The following is a 19,306-nucleotide window of genomic DNA, read 5'->3' as shown; positions in this document are numbered from 1 at the left end:
TATCAACAGGGAGCCTGGCCCCAGGAGCCCGAGCTCTCAGTGGAGTCTCCCTCTCCCTCTTATTCAGCGACTCTGGGACACAGGGTTGTCCACACTGACTCGTGCTGGCCCGAGGGGACACACACACGCACGCACATGAGCAGGTCAGCTAATGCAAGGGGGATGCTCTGATGTCCACTGACCCCCCTCCTGAGAATCAGTCTCCTATTAGAGCCAAATGTGCATTCCTCCTGTTTCATATAACCCTGTCTCCAGTGAGGGGCCCCTGGGAGGGCCCCTGAGTTCGGGCTGAGGTCTCCAAACCCTCCCTGGGGCCCCATGACGTGACCTTACCTCCAGTTGCTATGGTGATCTGCCGCAGAGGATGCCCATAGAAAGGGAAATCAAAGGACAAGACCACTCTCTGCAGGGGATGGGAGAAAGTCAGCGCGGGCCAAGCTGCAGGCCAGGGCCCTGGGCACCCACACCGCCTCATGCTTGTTTGGACAGAGTGGGGAGCAGGCATGCCCAGGGCCACTGCTGGGCACCCCAACTCTGGCAAAGTCCCATGGGAATCCCTGGAAGGTACCTCCCGGGTCACAGACCTCGGGCCACAGCCATGCCCACTGACCAGGCAGGGTGGGTTGGCCCCCGGCCTCCCAGCCCAGGGAAGCACGGCCGGGGACCGGGGCACTCACCGAAGCCTGCCGGTGGGTGTTGGAGAGTATTGTGTGGATCTTCACTTGGCTCCGGTTGGCCTGGGCCACATCTACCCACAGTTCCCGGCTGCGGGGCTCGCTGGGGCCATAGAGACGGGACACATAATAGCTGTGGTTGTCCTCCTGCCAGCACCAAAGATAAAGCCCACAGGAGGTGTTAGTAGTCAGCATGCCAGGATTCACTCTCCATCCTTCCCCACTCAAGTTTCTGGGTACAGGAAGTCACCACCCTCCCAGGGTGCTGGACCTGTGGCCCCGAGGGCTGGTTTAGGCCTAGGACCCCCTGGGCTCTCCTTTGGCCCCAGACAGCCCACTAGCTGGCCCTTAGCGGTGCCCCAACAGGCTGGGCCACAGCCAAATCCATACCTCTGCACTCATGCTCAGCCCTCCTGTTCCCAGACAAGCCAGGAGGCTGGCAGCCCCTGCATCCCTTCAGACCAGGACCAAGGCTGGGCTTGGCTTGGGGCATGAGGGAGGAACAGACAGGATGGCCTCAAACTGGGCCCTTGTTTTTAGGGAGCTCCCAGGCCAAGGGAGACTCATAGTCCCTGCCCTGGAATAGTACCCTATTTAATGGAAAAGAAAAATTTGGGCTGGATGCAGTGGCTCACGCCTATAATCCCAGCACTTTGGGAGGCCGAGGCGGGCAGATCACTGGAGGTCAGGAGTTCGAGGCCAGCCTGGACAACACAGCGAAACCTCGTCTTTACTAAATATGCAAAAATTAGCGTGGCCTGCTGGCACACGCCTGTAATCCCAGCTACTTGGGAGGCTGAGGCACAAGAATCACTTGAACTCGGCAGGTGGAGGTTGTAGTGAGCCGAGATCGCGCCACTGCACTCCAGCCTGGGTGACAGAGCGAGACTCTGTCTCAAAAAAAAAAAAGAAAAATCTGGATCTTAGAAGGCACCAGTCTAAAGGAGGAGGCTGCCTCTTGGTACTGGGGAGTTTCCAGTCTGGAATGGGACTTACATAAACAGAGGAGCAGACACAGACCCTCAAGCAGAGCTAACACAGAACCCAGAGCCCACACAGCATCACCAGGGTGCTGGGTAGGGGAGAGAAGCAGCAAGGATTCCTTTGAGGCATATCTTTGAGCCTTTGCTGCGTGCCTGATGGAGATGAAATAAAGAAGCTAGAATGCTATGGGCTGTGGGTTCATTCTGCAAAGGCTCTCCTGCAGAGGAGCACTTGGGCTGGGTTTTAAAGGAGGCCAGGAAAATGGTTGGCAGAAAGACTTAAGAGCCAGAGAGGGGTGATGTGGAAGCACTTCCTGGAGCTGACCCAAGAGCGCCAGCCGCAGGAGGAAGGGAGGCAGGGCAGGCAGGTTCCCTTGGCAGCCACCGCCACAGAGATGGGGCCGCTGACCCGTGAGGAGCCCTCGGTCATTAATCAGGCTGCCCAGCGGTGGTGGCGGCAGACACAGCAGAGTAAACGACATTCTCCCTGCCAGGCTGCCAGCTGCCCAGCCGGCCCTTGCCCTGGGCCCAGCATGAGCGGGGACAAGGGGTTCCTGCACTCCTCACCTGCCAGAAGGCACTCTGCTCTTACGACAAGTGACACAATCTGGGGACCTGGGGTCGGGACAGGCTGGGGGAAGATGAGCGGAAGAAGCATGGTTGGTTGGTGTCGGGGGCTATTCCCTCTGCCACTGCCCTCCCTCCCTGCCTCCAGACAGCCCATGCCTCCACCCATCCTCAGCACGGCAGTCAAATCAATCAAAAACACCTCCTCTGTTCACAGGCTATCCAGGGCTCCCTCGACACTGTCCTCGAGACGAAAACCAAAGCTCTTAGGCTGGCATGCAAGATCCCACCATCAGCCAGCCCCAGCCTCTCTCTAGTTCCTTCTCTCTCCTCTCACCACCTTGTGCATCCTTGTGTGCCCACGTGCCAGACCAGACTCCCCTGACAGCCTCAAGCCACCAGTGGTCAGTCGTCCCACTGCCCACGCTGGTCCTCCTGTCTGGAATGGCTGCCCTCGCCTTCTCCCCTTGACAGATTCCTGGTCATTCAACACTCGGCTTAAACTCTGCCTTCTTTTATTTTTGAGACAGAGTTCTGTCGCCCAAGCTGGAGTGCAATGGCATGGCCTCGGCTCACTGCAACCTCCATCTCCCGAGTTCAAGTGATTCTCGTGCCTCAGCCTCCCAAGTAGCTGGGATTACAGGTGCATGCCACCATGCCTGGCTAATTTTTGTATTTTTAGTAGAGACGGGGTTTTACCATGTTGGCCAGGCTGGTCTTGAACTCCTGACCTCAAGTGATCCACCCACCTTGGCCTCCCAAAGTGCTGGGATTATAGGTGTGAGCCACCGTGCCTGGCCAAACCCTGCCTTCTTATCAGCCTTTCACCCCTACCTCCCCAGTGAGGACCTCCACCCCCTGCAAGTGGCCTCCACCATCCCTTATTTCAGGGGGTCCTCAAGGGGTGACTCATGTGTACTACTTGCAAGAGTTACATGGGGCCGCTCTTGTTGGATTCCTGGTTTTACTCATGAAGCCACCTGGTAGGGGGGCTGCCCTGATGCCACGGCCCCTGGGCTGAGGACTAAGGATGCTGCTTCCCATTGCTGCCACAGCCACCAGCCCTGGAGTCTCGGGAGGGTACCCAGAGGGGGACGCACGGCTCTCCAGCTCTGCCCACAGGCACTGAAGCCACTGCTCCTGCCCAGAGCTCTTGGCCTCCCTCGGGAAAGCAGCTCCCTCTGTTTCTGCCCCTTTCCCCACCCTCCAGGGGAACTAATGCTTCATGTTTTTCCTTGGTTTCTGTCTCTCCTACCTCCACCCATCTCTGCTGGAGACCCCTATTTCAATTTTTAAAAAATCACCCCTCAAGAAACAAAGCTCTGTGCATAGCATTCTGTGCAGAGAGATCTGCACGAAGGAAGAGTCCGACGGCCGCCTCCCTGCCTGCTTCCTGGATTCACGGGTGAGCAGTTTTTATTCCACTTCCAAGCAAAAAAAATATAGGGGGCCCTGCCCAACTCTGTACATCTGATAGTCTGCAGGACCCCAACTCTGCAGCTGGTTATGGTTCACCCGGGACCACCTGCCACGGCCATAGCTACAGCCTGCCCTCTTCCCCCCAATTCAAACAAAAAAGTGGTTTATTAAGAGACATCAGTTAGCCTAAAATTTTGCCTGAAGAAAGGAAACCAAGTTTAAATGCTGTTCAGCCCATCTTTTTTTTCTTTCTTTCTTTCTTTTTTTTTTTTTGAGACGGAGTCTTGCTCTGTTGCCCAGGCTGGAGTGCAGTGGTGCGATCTCAGCTCACTGCAACCTCTGCCTCCTGGGTTCAGGCAATTATTATGCCTCAGCCTCCCGAGTAACTGGGATTACAGGTGTGCGCCACCATGCCCAGCCCAGCCCATCATTTAAATGTTTGTTTGCCCCTGAACTACGAGCCCCTGACGTGCAGGGATGGGCAAGGTCACCTCTGTGCCTATGGCTCAAGGTCCCTCACTTCCTCCATGCTTAGGAAGTGTTTGCTGGAGGTGGGGGTGGGGGGACCAGTGCTTTGCAATGTGTTAAAATTAGGGAAATAAACTTGCCTCCCTAAATCCTGGGCTATCTTATGATCTGTGGGTGAGGGGAAAACGAGTGGCCCACCTTAATACAGCCAGCACCAGATAGCCCTTCCGTCCTTTTGCATGCTGCAGTGGGTTTCAACTGTGTTACCCAAAACGATATGTTCAAGTGTGAACCTCTGGTATCTATGAATGTGACTTTATTTGGAAATAGTCTTTGCAGATGAAACAAGTCAAGATGAAGGCAAACCGGATTAGGGTGGGCCCTAAATCCAATGACTGGTGTCTTTATGTAAACGAAGAGGGAGATGTGGATACAGAGACGCAGAGGAGACACAGGGAGGATCCCTGTCGCAATGAAGGCAGAGATTAGACTGACGCTGTTTACAAACCAAGCACACCAAGGATTTCCAGGAGATCCAGAAGCTAGGACAAGACAAGAAAGTCTCCTTTCCTGGGGCCTTGAGAGGGAGCGTGGCCCTGCTGACACCTTAATTTCAGACTTCTGGCCTCCAGAACTGCAAGTGAATAAATTTCTGTTGTTTTCAGCTACCAAAATTGTGGTAATTTGTTCTGGCAGCCCTAGGAAACGAATATCTGTGCCACAGGTGTGTGTTGCCGTGTCCCAGTTGGGACAACCTGAAATTGTTTTCCCTGCTCCACGTCATCCCCTTGCTTAGGCCATTCTGTGGCTCCCCAGTTGCACTCAGAACAAAGGTTACACCCCTTCCGCCATTCCCTTCTCTTCTTTACTAATAGAAAATTGATTTTGGATTGAGCACAGTGGTTCATGCCTGTAATCCTAGCACTTTGAGAGGATGAGGCTGGAGGATCACTTGAGGCCAGGAGTTCAAGACCAGCCTGGGCAACATAGTGAGACCCTGTCTCTACAAAAAAATATAATAAAACAATTAACTGGGCATAGTGGTGCATGCCTGTAGTCTCAGCAACTCAGGAGGCTGAGGCAGGAGGATCCCTTAAGCCCAGGAGGTCGAGGCTGCAGGGAGCTGTGATTGAGCCACTGCACTCAGCCTGAGTGACACAGTGAGACTCTGTCTCAAAAAAAAAAAAAAAAAAAAAAAAAAGACATTGATTCTGTAGCAACCAGCAATGTAGCCATCAATAAACCTCATTCCCTGGATGTCTTAAGGATTACCATGTGACACAGGCTGGCTCATGACATCAGCTGAAGGTTCTAGTGGAGCCTTCTGAAAGAGGTCAAATTTGACTGCTTGTCCCTCTTATCTTTGCCCTTCTTCCTCCTGCTTGGAATGCAGACACGATGGCTGGAGTTCCAGCAGCCATCTTGTAAGTATAAGGACAAGAGCCACACCCTAAGGATGGTGAAGTGGAGAACTAGGTGGAGACTTGGTCCCTGATGACATGCTGGAGGGCTGCTCCTTAAGTCCCTGGATTTAGCTCTCTGTTACACGGAAACACAAATCCTTCCCCGTGTGTGGTGGTCTGGCCCCGACTCAGCACCTCCTCCTCTCCCTTGCTGTCTTGTTCTGGGAATCACAATGCAGTTGTCTGCCTCAGGACCTTGGTGCCGCCTGTGCCTCAAAATTTCTTCCCCTTCCATGTTCGGGAGCTGACCCTTCCTCACCCATCCAGCCTCAGCTCAGGAGTCACTTTCTTAAGAAAGCCTCGCTGATTCCCTGTTGCATTCCCATCACACCCTGTGCTTCTTTCTCCTGGTGTTTTGCACACTTGTGACAATTTACTTGGATGTTATACACATGTTCATGTCTGCCTTTCCTGTAAGATCATAAGACTGCAAGAGTAAGGTCAGCCTTTATCTATCGTGTTTAAGCACAGAGTATGTGTTCACTGGAGGATCTGTTGAGCAAAGAACGACCACAAAGTACAGCTGCCTGTTTTACGGGTACCACTACATATTCTGAAGTCCAGGATAGGATCATTTTACCAAACAAAGCAGGACAGCTGCAGATGCTAAACAGGTGCTCTCAGGTAAGTCTCACAGTCAACTGAACACAGCTTCCACCTGGGAACCTGAGCAGGCCAGTGTTTAAGACGGTTGATTTGAGGCTCGGAGAAAGGTCTGGTTTCAATCAGCTTGCTTCCTGGGCCCCGCACAGCGAGAGCTTTCCCCAAACCTCCAGGCATCTGAAATGAGTGCCCGGGACAGAAGCCACGATCTGTAGTTGTGAAGCCCAGACAGATGCTGACGTGTCTCTTGCCGCCTCAGCTAAGACTGCAAAGGGTGAGCTTCCTGGGAATGCATCTTCCTGGCCCGTTGCTCGGAGTTCTCTGCAAAGACAAGCGGTCTGATCCAAACTAGGCTGTTCTGCAGAGAAACCAGGCCCTGTGTCACGTGCCTCAGCTCTGACACCTGGATGATCCTTGGACTCATTCTTGGCGTTCCCAATGACCCCTGCAATGGCACCTCTTAACTGACACAAAGCTTCCATCTATTCTGACTCAAGGAGAGTCAGAAATGAAAGGAGCTGCTGCCTCTAACTCCCAAGCTGATTCCCTCCAATGAGTCCGCAGATCCCAGGGAGGGCAAGAGCCTCGAAGCCTAACAATGCCCTACTCAGGCCAGCGAGGGTGAGGCCAAGCTCTGCTTCAGGCCTCAGAAGTGCCAAGTACAGCTGGCCTGCCAGGGGGAGGACTGGCTCAAGGGCAATGCCATGCAGAATCTGCTGCAGGTCCCAAACAGGCCCAACAGACCGCCCTCCTGGCATGCCTGACTTTTATTACTACAGGACAGTGAAGCCAGGAGCCATATCTACTCAGCTCTGGCTGAGGGTGGCCACAGAGTGACGGGTGAGGCCAAATTGCACCCTGGAGGGAGGGGGTGACTTGCAGTGGGATCACTCCTGGGCAGAGCCAAGCACAAAGCCTGCAGGGGAGCATTTGGGAGCGTGGGAGGAAGGAGAAGGGAAGCTGGCATTTGCTGAGTGGTGATGGGAGAGTGCTGGGCATTTCATATTTGTTACTGCAGGGCAACCCTAGGAGGTGAGCACTAATATTAGTCCCATTTTCTCAGTGGGGAAACTGAGACTAGAAATCATGTAACTAGGCCAGGCATGGTGGCTCATGCCTGTAATCCCAGCACTTTGGGAGGCTGAGACAGGGCAGATCACCTGATGCCCGGAGTTCAAGACCAGCCTGGCCAACATGGTGAAACCCATCTCTACTAAAAACACAAAAATTAGCTGGGTGTGGTGGCAAATGCCTGTAATCCCAGCTACTTGGGAGACTGAGGCAGTAGATTCGATCGCTTGAATCCGGGAGTGGAGGCTGCTGTGAGCTGAGATTGTGCCACTGCACTCCAGCCTGGGTGACACAGTGAGACTCCGTCTCAAAAAAAAAAAAATAAATAAAAAGAAATAATGTAACTGTATGAAACTAGGTCAGTTCCACTCAAAGACAGTGACCTTTCCTCTATCCACTGTCTCTGAGATCTTTAAGCAACAGCTCTCCGGGAAGGTGACTTAGGCTACCTACCAGTCATTGGTTAAACTCTCAATCAGAAGGACCACTGTCTGGAGGTTGGAGCTCAGGGACGGTGACGCATTCATCTCCGCCCCCAGCACCTCCCTGGCGCAGGGCCTGGCACCTGGCATCTGGTGGGTGTTCAGCATCTGCTTGCCAAATGAGCTGAATCACAAGGATTCTGCAGCCAATGGTGTCAAGACTATGCTGAGAATGTGCAGTGTGGCTCCAACAAGGACAGCATCCTCCCCCATCTCCAGCGGCAGGTGACACAAAAGCCACTTGTGGAGGAACCAGCTGCCTCCTCTGGGAATCCAAGCCCATAGACAGCATTCCCAAACCTGGGACATCCTGGACACAGGAAGGTGTCTCTGGATTCCTCAATTTCTTCTCTGAGGAAGTAAAGCCAACAAGGCAGATACCTTTGGGGGCAAGGAAGAGAAACCCAGGTTGAACCCAGCTTCAACATGGAGGACATGTGTTAGATCAAGCGTCTGAGAGCCCAGCAGCAGGGCAGCAGGCGTGGAACATGGATGATCCGCATGTCATCAGGGCGTTGTCCTAAGTGTGACTGCCTCCTGGTCCAAAGAGGGCTGCCTGTAGCCACTGAGGCAGCATGCTTCCTTATCGGGTTCAAAAGGAGAAACCTCGCACCAAGAGTGGAACGCAAGATCTTCCCTTCAGTCTGATGTGGCCCCCAACTATTACAAGGGCCAGGGCGTGCCAAATTGGCTAAACCAGTCTACTTCCCACAGGAACTGGGGATCATGGCTCTGCTAGGAATGGGGAATGGAAGCTGGGTGAGCAAAGGCCTGACCTCAGGATTGACGGGGAATGTGGCTCAATGACCAAGACTAAGCTCTTTCCGTCTTTCTTCTCTGCCACTTTCAGTGTGGGCTTCATTGTAAGGCTAGGCTAGGCATCTTGTAGTGACGGAATGGCTGACAGTGGCAACTAGCACGGGCTCATGGAAGCAAGACAGGCACAGCACACATCTCCCCGACCACTGAATGAACACGTGTGCTTCAAGATGGCAGGGCCAACCTGGGTCCCCTGCCACCTCTGGACTAGGGAGCCCTAGATGCTAAACAGCTTCCACCTAAACCAAACACCAGCTGGGGGGTAGGATTATCATGGAACCCCAGATCCCATTCCTATTGTACAAGGCTGTAAGGTAAAATATATGTTGAAAAGTCAACCACAATGTCCACTTGCCATCTGAATCCAGCCAATGAACCAGTACTCTCAAAAGACAAGAAGCACTTTGGAAGGCTGAGGCAGAAACATCGCTTGAATCCAGGAGTTCAAGACCAGCTTGGGCAACATAGTGAGATGCCCCAAGTCTACAAAAAAAATGCAAAAATTAGCTGGGCATGGTGGCATGCACCTGTAGTCCCAGCTATTTGTGAGGCTGGGGCAGGAGGATCACCTGATCCCAGGAGATCAAAGCTGCAGTAAGCCATGATCATGCCACTGCATTCCAGCCTGGGCAACAGAGCAAGACATTGTCACAAAACAAACAAAACCAAGAGACATGCCTTTTACTTTCTGGAAGCAGAGCTGAGTAAAGGGTTTGATTGGCCAGCATCCTCCAATCTGTCCAGATGCCCAGGGAGGTGCAACAATTCTGCCAACCACTCAGGCCTTGTGGAATGAAAAAGAAGAGCCTTCAGCTGGGGCAGGGCTGCTCCATTGCCAGTATTGATTGTCTCCATCCAGTTCTTTATGAGGCCAGAGTTTACCCAGGTTCCTCAGGGCTGAGCATCAGTGATGCAATTAAAGCTATTGCCACCTACCCGGGGCGTTCTAGAACCAGTCCTTTTAGTCTAGAATTTCTTCCCTCCCTCCCTCCCTTCCTTCCTTCCTCTCTCTCAATCTCTTCCTTCCTCTCTCTCTCAATCTCTTCCTTCCTTCCTTCCTCTCTCAATCTCTTCCTTCCTTCCTTCCTCTCTCAATCTCTTCCTTCTTTCCTTCCTCTCTCTCTCAATCTCTTCCTTCCTTCCTTCCTTCCTTCCTCTCTCTCTCAATCTCTTCCTTCCTTCCTTTTTCTTTCTTTCTCTCTCTCTTTCTTTCTTTTCTTTTCTTCTCTCTCTCTCTCTCTTTTCTTTGCTTCTTTTTTGAGATGGAGTTTCATTCTTGTCGCCTAGGCTGGAGTGCAATGGTGAGATCTCGGCTACTGCAACCTCTGCTTCCTGAGATCAAGCTATTCTCCTGCCTCACCCTCCAGAGTATCTGGGATTACAGGTGCATGCCACCACACCCGGCTAATTTTGTATTTTTAATAGAGACAGGGGTTTTACCATGTTGGCCAGGCTGGTCTTGAACTCCTGACCTCAGGTGATCCACCTGCTCGGCCTCCCAAAGTGCTGGGATTACAAGCATGAGCCACCATGTCCGCCTAGCCTACAATTTCTGATGCTCCTGAAACATCAATGTTGTATGGAGCCCTGCTAACTCAAATTTCAGGTGTGACATTATATTTTAAATAATATCCTTGTACCAGACATGTTTTAGGATGCTCCATCCCCATCCCAAGGACGTTTGCCCCCCACCCATAGGCCCTGCTGAGTTGACTACACCCATCACAGTCTCCCACATGACCCTGTGCTTCCTCAGACTGATTGGACATAGGTAATCACATGATTCAAAAGCAGCTCATCTATTGGAAGCCTACAATCTACAGCTTGTGCAGCCTGAGCCCATCATATCACCGCCCCCCACCCCCACCCCGGGCCGAGGGTGAAATTGGGAAACTGAGAAGCTGGCGGCAGGAGAGCTGAGTTGAAAGATCATGGAGACTTAGGAACTGAAACCATTCAAGATGAACAGGGTCTGTGAGAAAAAAAGGAACTGAAACCATCTTAAGCTGTCTGCAGAAGACTTCTGATCCACAGAAAGGAAAAGGCAGACCTTATATACATCTGGCTTCAATAAACATATGATGAATTAATGAAAAGGAGGCAAGAACTGGGGGAGGGGACCTGGTTCCCAACAGCTTTCCAGCTTCCTTGAGGTCTGGCTGTCCTTCATGTCCAGCCCTTGGGTCTCCCATGATCGTCTTCTGCACCCTCACGATAATCCTTCAATGTGGGACAGCTCAAATAGCTCCTCAGAACCAAAAGGATCTTAAATAAAATAGCCTTGCTTATGAAGTGATCAGAGGAAAAGCCTCCAGGGTGAGCCCAGGCAGTCCTTCATTGGTACAGACAGCAAGAGTCTGAATGAGCCCACCGCAAAGCAAAGATACATGTTTGAGACTATGAATACGCTAATGACCCAGATCTGATCACTATACGTTATATGTATTGAAACATTACTATGTACCCCATGAATATGTACAATTATTTGTCAATTAAAAAATTAAATTAGATCGGGCGTGGAGGCTCAGGCCTGTAATGCTGGTACTTTGGGAGACCCGGGTGGGTGGATCACTTGAGCTCACGATTTCGAGAGCAGCCTGGGCAACATGTTGAAACCACCATCTCTACAAAAAATGCCAAAGCTGGCCAGGGGTGATGGCGCGCACCCGTAGTCCCAGCTATTCAGAGTCTGAGGCAGGAGAATCGTTTGAGCCTGGGAAGTTGAAGCTGCAGTGAGCCAAGATCGCACCACAGCACCCCAGCCTGGGCAACAGAGTGAGACCCTGTCTCAAAAAATTTTTTTAACTTCATTTTTAAAAAGAGTATGAATGAGAAGAGAGAACTGAGAAACTAAATTTCTGAGAGACCTTTTCCCTGGCAACACACCAGCCACTGTAAACTAAAAATAAAATCCTAAGTCCCCCAACCAACTGAATGGACCCCCTCTTGGCCAGTGGACCCCAGAAAAGCTGAGTTCCCAGCCATAATGGGATGGGAGGCCAGACACACATATTGTAACCCCTCCCTTTTGCAGTTTAGACACAATTATCAGCATTAATATTAAAATAGAGATCAGAAGACAGAATGGACTCTGTGGCAGTATGATATCAAATTATAAACAGGACCTAAGGCCATGACAGGTACGGGTTAAATCGCGCACCCCTGCAGGCCACTCTGACCCAGCACTTTTTTGTTTGTTTTTTGAGACGGAGTTTCGCTCATGTAACCCAGGCTGGAGTGCAATGGTACCATCTCGGCTCACGGCAACCTCCGCCTCCCAAGTTCAAGCGACTCTCCTGCCTCAGCCTCCCAAGTAGCTGGGATTACAGGCGCCCGCCACCACGCCCGGCTAAATTTTGTATTTTCAGTAGAGACGGACCTCAGGTGATCCATCCTCCTTAGCCTCCCAAAGTGCTGGGATTACAGGCGTGAGCCACCGCGCCTGGCCTGACTCAGCATGTTGAGTTTTGCTCTGACATATCACATGACATATCAGATAAGGCATGAGATGACGTGACTCTGGCAGATCATATGATACATGGCATGATATGATTGGCAGATCACATGATGATTAGCAAACTTCTTTATCTTAAACATTCTTTTCCACTGACTCCAAGTTTTCTATTTTTATTTATTTTAGATTTTTTTTTTTTTTTTGAGACAGGGTCTCACTCTGTTGCCTGATCATGGCTCACTACAGCCTCAATCCTCGACCTCCAGGGCTCAAGTGATCCTTCTGCCTCAGCCTCTGGAGTAGCTGGGATCACAGGCATATGCCACTACACCCAGCTAATTTTTTTTTTTTTTTTTTTGAGACAGAGTTTTGCTCCTGTTGCCCAGGGTGGAGTGCAATAGCACAATCTCGGCTCCCTGCAACCTCCTGGGTTCAAGTGATTGTCCTGCCTCGGCCTCCCAAGTATCTGGGATTACAGGCATGCACCATCATGCCCAGCTAATTTTGTATAATTTTGTATTTTTAGTAGAGACAGGGTTGGGATTACAGGCATGAGCCACTGCACCTGGCCAAACACCCAGCTAATTTTTAAATTTTTTGTAGAGTCAAGGTTTCACCATGTTGCCCACTGGTCTCAAACTCGTGGACTCAAGCGATCCTCTCACCTCGGCCTCCCAAATTGCTGGGATTACAGGCATGAGCCGCTGCACTTGGCCTCTACTGACTCCAGGTTTTTGAACAAAGCCTTACTCCTTTAACCAATTGCAAATTAAAGAATCTCTGAACCCACCTATGACCTGTGAGCTCTCACTTCAAGATAGCTCACCTTTTTTTGGGCCAAACCAACATATAAACTCCATATATTAATTTATGACTTTGCCGATAACTTCTGCTTCCCTGAAATGTATAAAGCAGAGTTGTCACCTGTCTCAGGATCACTTACTCAAGGCTTCTTGGGTTTGTGTTTTCTCCAGGCTGCGATCACTCATAGAGGCTCAGAATAAACCTCCTAGTTTGATTTCTCCGCCAACACCACCATGGTTCTTCTTCTCTGAAGTCAATCACTGCTAGCTTCTTGGCTGGCCATTGGGAAAAAGAGTCCCATGGCTTGAAATTCACCAACTTTGGGGATACTTCCCAATTGCCACCATAGGCCCCTTATCACGCTGCCACCCACATGGGCAGTTTTGATGGAGGAACCCCACCCATGGCAAAGACTAATAACTGCCTCCCAATAACCATTCTCTCCTTCTTCCTTGAGTCACAGAGGCTCCCAGTTATTGTTAGGCACACAGCCACACAGTTAAACCATATTTCCCAGCCCTTCTTATGGCTAGGTATGGCTACATGACTATGTCTGGCCAATGGAAGATGAGCAGAAAGATTGCCCTTAATAAGAATGGGTGACTGGGTCCAGAGGCTCACGCCTTTGGGAGGCTGAGGCCGGCAGATCACTTGAAGCCAGGAGTTCGAGACCAGCCTGGCCAACAAGGCGAAACCCCATCTCTACTAAAAATACAAAAATTACCTAGGTGTGGTGGTGGGCGCCTGTAATCCCAGCTGCTCGGGAGGCTGACACAGGAGAATCACTTGAACCCGGGAGGTGGAGGTTGTAGTGAGCCGAGATCACGCCACTGCATTCTAGCCAGGTTGACAGAGGAAGACTCTGTCAAAAAAAAAAAAAGGGGGGGGACTGGGTGCAGTGACTCACGCCTGAAATCCCAGCACTTTGGGAGGCCGAGGTAGGCGGGTCACTTGAAGTCAGGAGTTTGAGACCAGCCTGGCCAACATGTTGAAACCCCGTCTCTACTAAAAATATTTAAAAATTAGCCAGGCATGGTGAGGCACACCTGTAATCCCAGCTACTCGGGAGGCTGAGGCAGGAGAATCACTTGAGCCAAATCACACCACTGCACTCCAGCCTGGGTGACAGAGCCAGACTCTGTCTCAAAAAAAAAAAAAAAAAGACTGGGGTGCCCTGTCTATGCCTGGCTGGGATGCAGATGTGATGGTGGGAGCTGAAATAGCCATCTTGAGCTACAAAATGGAAAGCACATGTTTTAGAAGGCAGAGCCGCAAGATAGCAGGAACCTAGGCCCCCAACACCAGGCCAGTCCATCCCAGGGTATCATCACTATAATCCATATTGATGTGCCTCTTAAAAAGGATGTGGAGACCTTGCCTGGCAATGAACCTTCCCAAGGAATTCACACAATTCACAGCCCAATGTAGAAGCTCTGACCCGGATGACTTGACATTACAAAGGAGCTCAGTGAGGGTTACACGAGCCACGCCGCTTGGCAAGTCCACCGAAGGGAATGATGTTTCCTTGAAATGTGTGCAAGAAGCCCTGATCAATAATCCACATTTGTTTTGGGAGGCAGTGTGATATGGATTTCAAACATTTTTGGTCCTGAAATCATTTCTTCCAACAAATCTTTCATAGAAGCTCAAACATAAATCACATCAAAGTAAAGCCACGTTGGGAGAAGGACAGAGAAGAGTTGGAGCCCAGCCTGCTGTGCTACTTCCTTTTCCGCCACCCTCCCTCCCACAGCAGCCCATGAAGCACTCCTTGGACCCTGGGGGTTCCATGGAGCACAATTTAAAAACCATTGCTCTAGGATCGAGCATTATGGTCTGTGGAGGAAGACAGACCCAAGTTCCAAAATGGGCTCCATTATGTAATGGTTGGTGTCCAGCATTCCTCTCTTCTCTGAGGGTCAGTTCCCTCATCAGTGACCTTTCTTGCAAGGTTCCTTTTTTTTTGAGACGCAGTTTCACTCCTGTTGCCCAGGCTGGAGTGCAACAGCCCCATCTCAGCTCACTGCAACCTCCACCTCCTGGGTTCAAGTGATTCTCCTGCCTCAGCCTCCCAAGTAGCTAGGATTACAGATGTGTGCCACCACACCAGCTGATTTTTGTAATTTTAGTAGAGATGGGGTTTCACCATGTTGGCCAGGCTGGTCTCGAACTCCTGACCTTAGGTGATCCACCCACCTTGGCCTCCCAAAGTGCTGGGATTACAGGCGTGAGCCACCACGCCTGGCCTCTTGCAGGGTTCTTGAAAGGGGTTTCTTGAAAGGATTGGACAAAACATATCAACACGAAGCTCTTAGCCCAGTGCCTGGCCCACAGGAGGTATTTGAGAAGTGGGAGCTATTACCGTGATTTGTTTGGGCCTTTCCAGGAAAGGGCTTGATTGTGGAGGCTGCCTCCTCAAAGCAACCCCCAGCTCCATCTGAAACGTCAGCAGTTACAGTACTTCTGCCTCAATTAGTCATGCCCAGAGGCCCAACAGGCACTTCATTTCTGACAGCGGGGCAGCATTTACCTTGGCTGAGCTGAAGACATTTCTGGACAGGAACTCTGGCTAAGCTGTCACAGTCGGCCCATCACCTGCCAGCCAACTGGCAGGAGGAAATGCTGGGGCAAGCAACCAAGGACGTCCTGCAGGGCTGCTAGAGCGGCTTGGCCGGCCCGGCTGGTCAGGATGGTGCTGAGGCAGCTGGGTCCAACCCAGGAGGCGTGGATGGGATTACTGCGGGGAGGGGGACATCCCAGTCCCTGCCCTTCGATCGCAGGGCACATATACCATGAAGCCTTACAAGGCCAACAGAAATGCATTCTAGATCCTGCTGTTCCAAGAGCACCCCTGGGCCACAACATCAGCATCACTGGGAGCCCATTAGAAATTCAGATTACTGGGCCCAACCCCAAGCCTGCTGAATCGGCATCTGCCTTTGGAAGCACTTCCAAGGGGATTTTTTGCAAAGCACAGTTTCAGAGGTCCTGCTCCAGAAGTACCTTCTGCATCAACACGTCACTCGTTTTTGTCCCTGAGGAGATGGTGGGTAAGAGCTCAGACTGCCTGGGCACTGTGGCTCATGCCTGTAATCCCAATAGTAGGAGAGGCAAAGGAGGGAGGGTCACTTGAGGGCAGGAGTTCGAGACCAGCCTGGGCAACATAGCGAGCCTCCATCTCTACAAAGAAAGACAAAATTAGCTGGGTGTGGTGGGGCACATCTGTAGTCCCAGCTACTTGGGAGGCTGAGGTAGGAGGATCACTGGAGCCCAGGAGGTCAAGGCTGCAGTGAACTATGATCACGCCACTGTGTTCCAGCCTGGACAACAGAGCAAGACCCTATCTCAAAAAAATTTTTTTAATTAAATGAAGTTAAATTGTGAGAAAGAGCTCAGGCTCTGAGGCAGAAAGACCTGAGTTCTTGTCCTGGTTTTGCCACTTACTGGCTGTGTGATCCTGGATAGGCAACTTCACCTCTCTGTTCCAGATAGCTAAAGAGGGACATGTCTGCCTCATCAGGTAGTTGTGTGGATTAAACATAAAGCCATACAATGAGGCTGGCATTCAGGAAGGGCTTATTTATTTATTTAGAGACAGAGTCTCACTCTGTTACCCAGGCTGGAGTGCAGTGGTGCCACCTCGGCTTACTGCAACCTCCACCTCCCGGGCTCAAGTGATCTTCCCACCTCAGCCTCTTGAGTAACTGGGACTGCAGGCACAGGCCACTATGCCCAGCTAACATTTTTTGTAATTTTTGTAGAGCCAGGGTCTCACCCTGTTACCCAGGCGGGTCTCACCCTGTTAGCCAGGCTGGTCTCGAACTCCTGGGCTCAAGCAATCCTCCCTCCCTCTGCCTCCCAGAGTGCTGGGATTACAGGCCTAAAGCACAATGCCTGGCCAGGAAGGGCTCTTTTAATGTCCCCTGTTATTATTTTCTCTCACCTCATGTATCCATACAATAACCCCCAGCTGCCCTCTGGACATAGCCAAACCTCAGGTTGAAATAAACCCACACAGAACATTTGTCGTCACAGAAATGCAGAAAGTATGTCCCCTGGTATAACCCTGAAAGGGGAGATCCAGGCTAGACAAAGAGGCTCTGCCTCGCTGAGGGTCTGGGGTGGAGAGATGTCAGAGTGAGTGAGGCTGACCTAAGAAAGCCCTGGAAACAGGGCTTTGGATTAGGCTTGTACAGAGGATATGGACTGGTATTAACCATTTCTTAATACCCCTAACAGTTCATGGAAATGGAAAAATCATCCTATCCTGGCAATGACCCAAATGTGGGCTATTTGAGGGATTGTGATAGGGTAAATATAAACCATATAGCCACAGCGAATTAGGACAAGGACAGACAAAAACAAAAACAGGCCTTCCCCATCCCTCATCTGGTCCCATGCTGGCCTATTTTCTTCTAGTGTTTTTTCATATGTATGTTAATTTCACAGTCACAGTTCTGCTGATCATGCAGTTTCATGGACCGCTTCTGTCACACTTCGTGATATCGAAAGCAGCTTTTGATGGTAAACAAGGTATTTCTAAACATCATTTGTAACAGCTGCATGACAGTCCACTCAGAAGAAAACCCACAATTTTCTTCATTATTTCTCTTTTATTGGGCATTTAGGTAGCTTCCAATTTTGATGCTTTCATAAATACTACTGTGATGAACTTGTTGATGCATTTTCCATATTTTGGACGACTTCCTCTGCTTCGCAATGCTTCTCAAACATGAATGCGCATGGGCCAGGCGCAGTGGCTCACACCTGTAATCCCAGCACTTTGGGAGGCTGAGGCAGGCGGATTATCTGAGGTCAGGAGTTCGAGACCAGCCTGGCCAACATGGTGAAACCCCGTCTCTAATAAAACTACAAAAATTAGCCAGATGTGGTGGTGCATGTCTGTAATCCTAGCTACTTGGGAGGCTGAGGCAGGAGAATCGCTTGAACCCGCGAGGTGGAGGTTGCAATGAGCCAAGATCGCACCACTGCACTCCAGCCTGGGCGACAAGAACGAAACTCCGTCTCAAAAAGAAAAAAAAACAAAACAAATGAACATACAAACAAAAAAGAGTGTGCATGTGAATTACAGTACGCCCTCACTTAACATTGTCGATGGGTTCTTGTAAACTTTGACTGTAAGCAAAGCAATGTACAATGAAACCAATTTTACCATAAAGTAATTGATATAAGCAAGAGTTAAGTTCCTAGGGCATATTTCCAGTTGCTTCTAAATAAAGTCAAACTACTAAATAAAGACCAAAACACTTCTAATATTAAACAGACATAAATGTGAGTTACGCAATACATACATTTAAAAAAGACTCATAAAAACAAGTTAGGATAATTATTTACCCAGTTATTCCAGTTCAGGGTCTCTGGTGGCTGGAACCTATCCCAGCAGCTCAGGGCACAAGGCGGGAACTGACTCAGAGCCCATTCTATCACAGGGCGCACTCACACACATTCACACTCACTCATCCTGGGACAACTTAGACACACTAGTGAACCTAAAGTGCACATCTTTGATACGTGGGAGGAAACCAGAGTACCCGGAGACATGAAGAGAACATGCAAACTCCACACCAATGGTGCCCCCAGCTGGGAATCCATTTATTCTTTTCTCATCAACACTACAACAAAACAACGTTGACCAAAACAATGTCATTGGAGGACCTGCTATACCTGGGAATCGGATTCTGATTCTGCAGGTCTGAGGTCTCCGAGATTCCACATTTCCCACGAGCTCCCAGGCACTGCCAGTGCTGCCGGTCCCTTCCCATACCTTGAAGAGTATTAAGAATATGAAAGGTAACACCTGAAGCTTCAAGGCCAGGAAATCCTCTTTTGTGACTATAATCCTATTTTTGTACTTTCAGGTACGGTCTGGGAGGGATCTTTCTAGTTAACTTTCTCAAGCAATTAGTGCATCTGGTTTTTAGAACAACCCTATGAGAAATGGTCAGTCCCACCTTACAGATGAGGAAACAGGTTTAGAGTTAAGACCCAGCAAGGATACGCACTGTCTACCTCACCTGGAACCTGAGGAGGGTGAGCAACTGCCCCAGTTTACATGGAACTTAGGAATTTCCAGGATGCCAGACTGTCAGTACTAAAGCCAGGACCATCCTGGGAAACCCGGGATGGTTGATCTCCCTAGACCAGAGCCGAATTCCGAGTCAGCTCATACTTCTCACTCCCACTGTGTGCTAGGCCCTTAATGTACATTACTGCACAACACCTTTGCAATAACACTTCAGACAACAGCATCCCCATTAGACAATAAGAAATGGGCTCCCGAGTAGAGGGGCTAAGAAACTTGCCCAAGACAAAAAGACAAACATTCTAATTAAAAAATTGGCAAGGGGGAAGAAATGGACAAATGACTTGAATAGATATTCCTCCAAAGAAGATATAAAAATAGCCCAAAAAGACATGAAAAGATGCTTAATAAGGCCGGGTGCAGTGGCTCACGCCTGTAATCCCAGCACTTTGGGAG

General features: G+C 50.4%; 1 protein-coding gene across 5 annotated transcripts in view; it reads right to left on the bottom strand.

The window, feature by feature from the left end:
• PLXDC1 (plexin domain containing 1) overlaps positions 1-19,306 on the bottom strand; it is an 87,212-nt gene that overhangs the window by 43,089 nt on the left and 24,817 nt on the right. For all 5 annotated transcript variants that reach the window (XR_009215256.1, XM_032163439.2, XM_032163440.2 and 2 more), the window contains exons 3-4: positions 678-821; positions 334-403 (exon numbers count right to left, since the gene is read on the bottom strand). Coding sequence is in view for 4 of the 5 variants with exons in the window: in XM_032163439.2 (XP_032019330.1) it covers positions 334-403; positions 678-821 (214 nt within the window). In the remaining variant the exon portion in view is untranslated. The remainder of the gene's footprint in view (positions 1-333; positions 404-677; positions 822-19,306) is intronic.

Source organism: Hylobates moloch, unplaced genomic scaffold, assembly GCF_009828535.3.
Source record: "Hylobates moloch isolate HMO894 unplaced genomic scaffold, HMol_V3 SCAFFOLD_10, whole genome shotgun sequence".
NCBI classification, from domain to species: Eukaryota; Metazoa; Chordata; class Mammalia; order Primates; family Hylobatidae; genus Hylobates; species Hylobates moloch.
The sequence above is the reverse complement of the archived record's forward strand: the minus strand, read 5'-3'. Positions and strand labels throughout refer to the sequence as shown.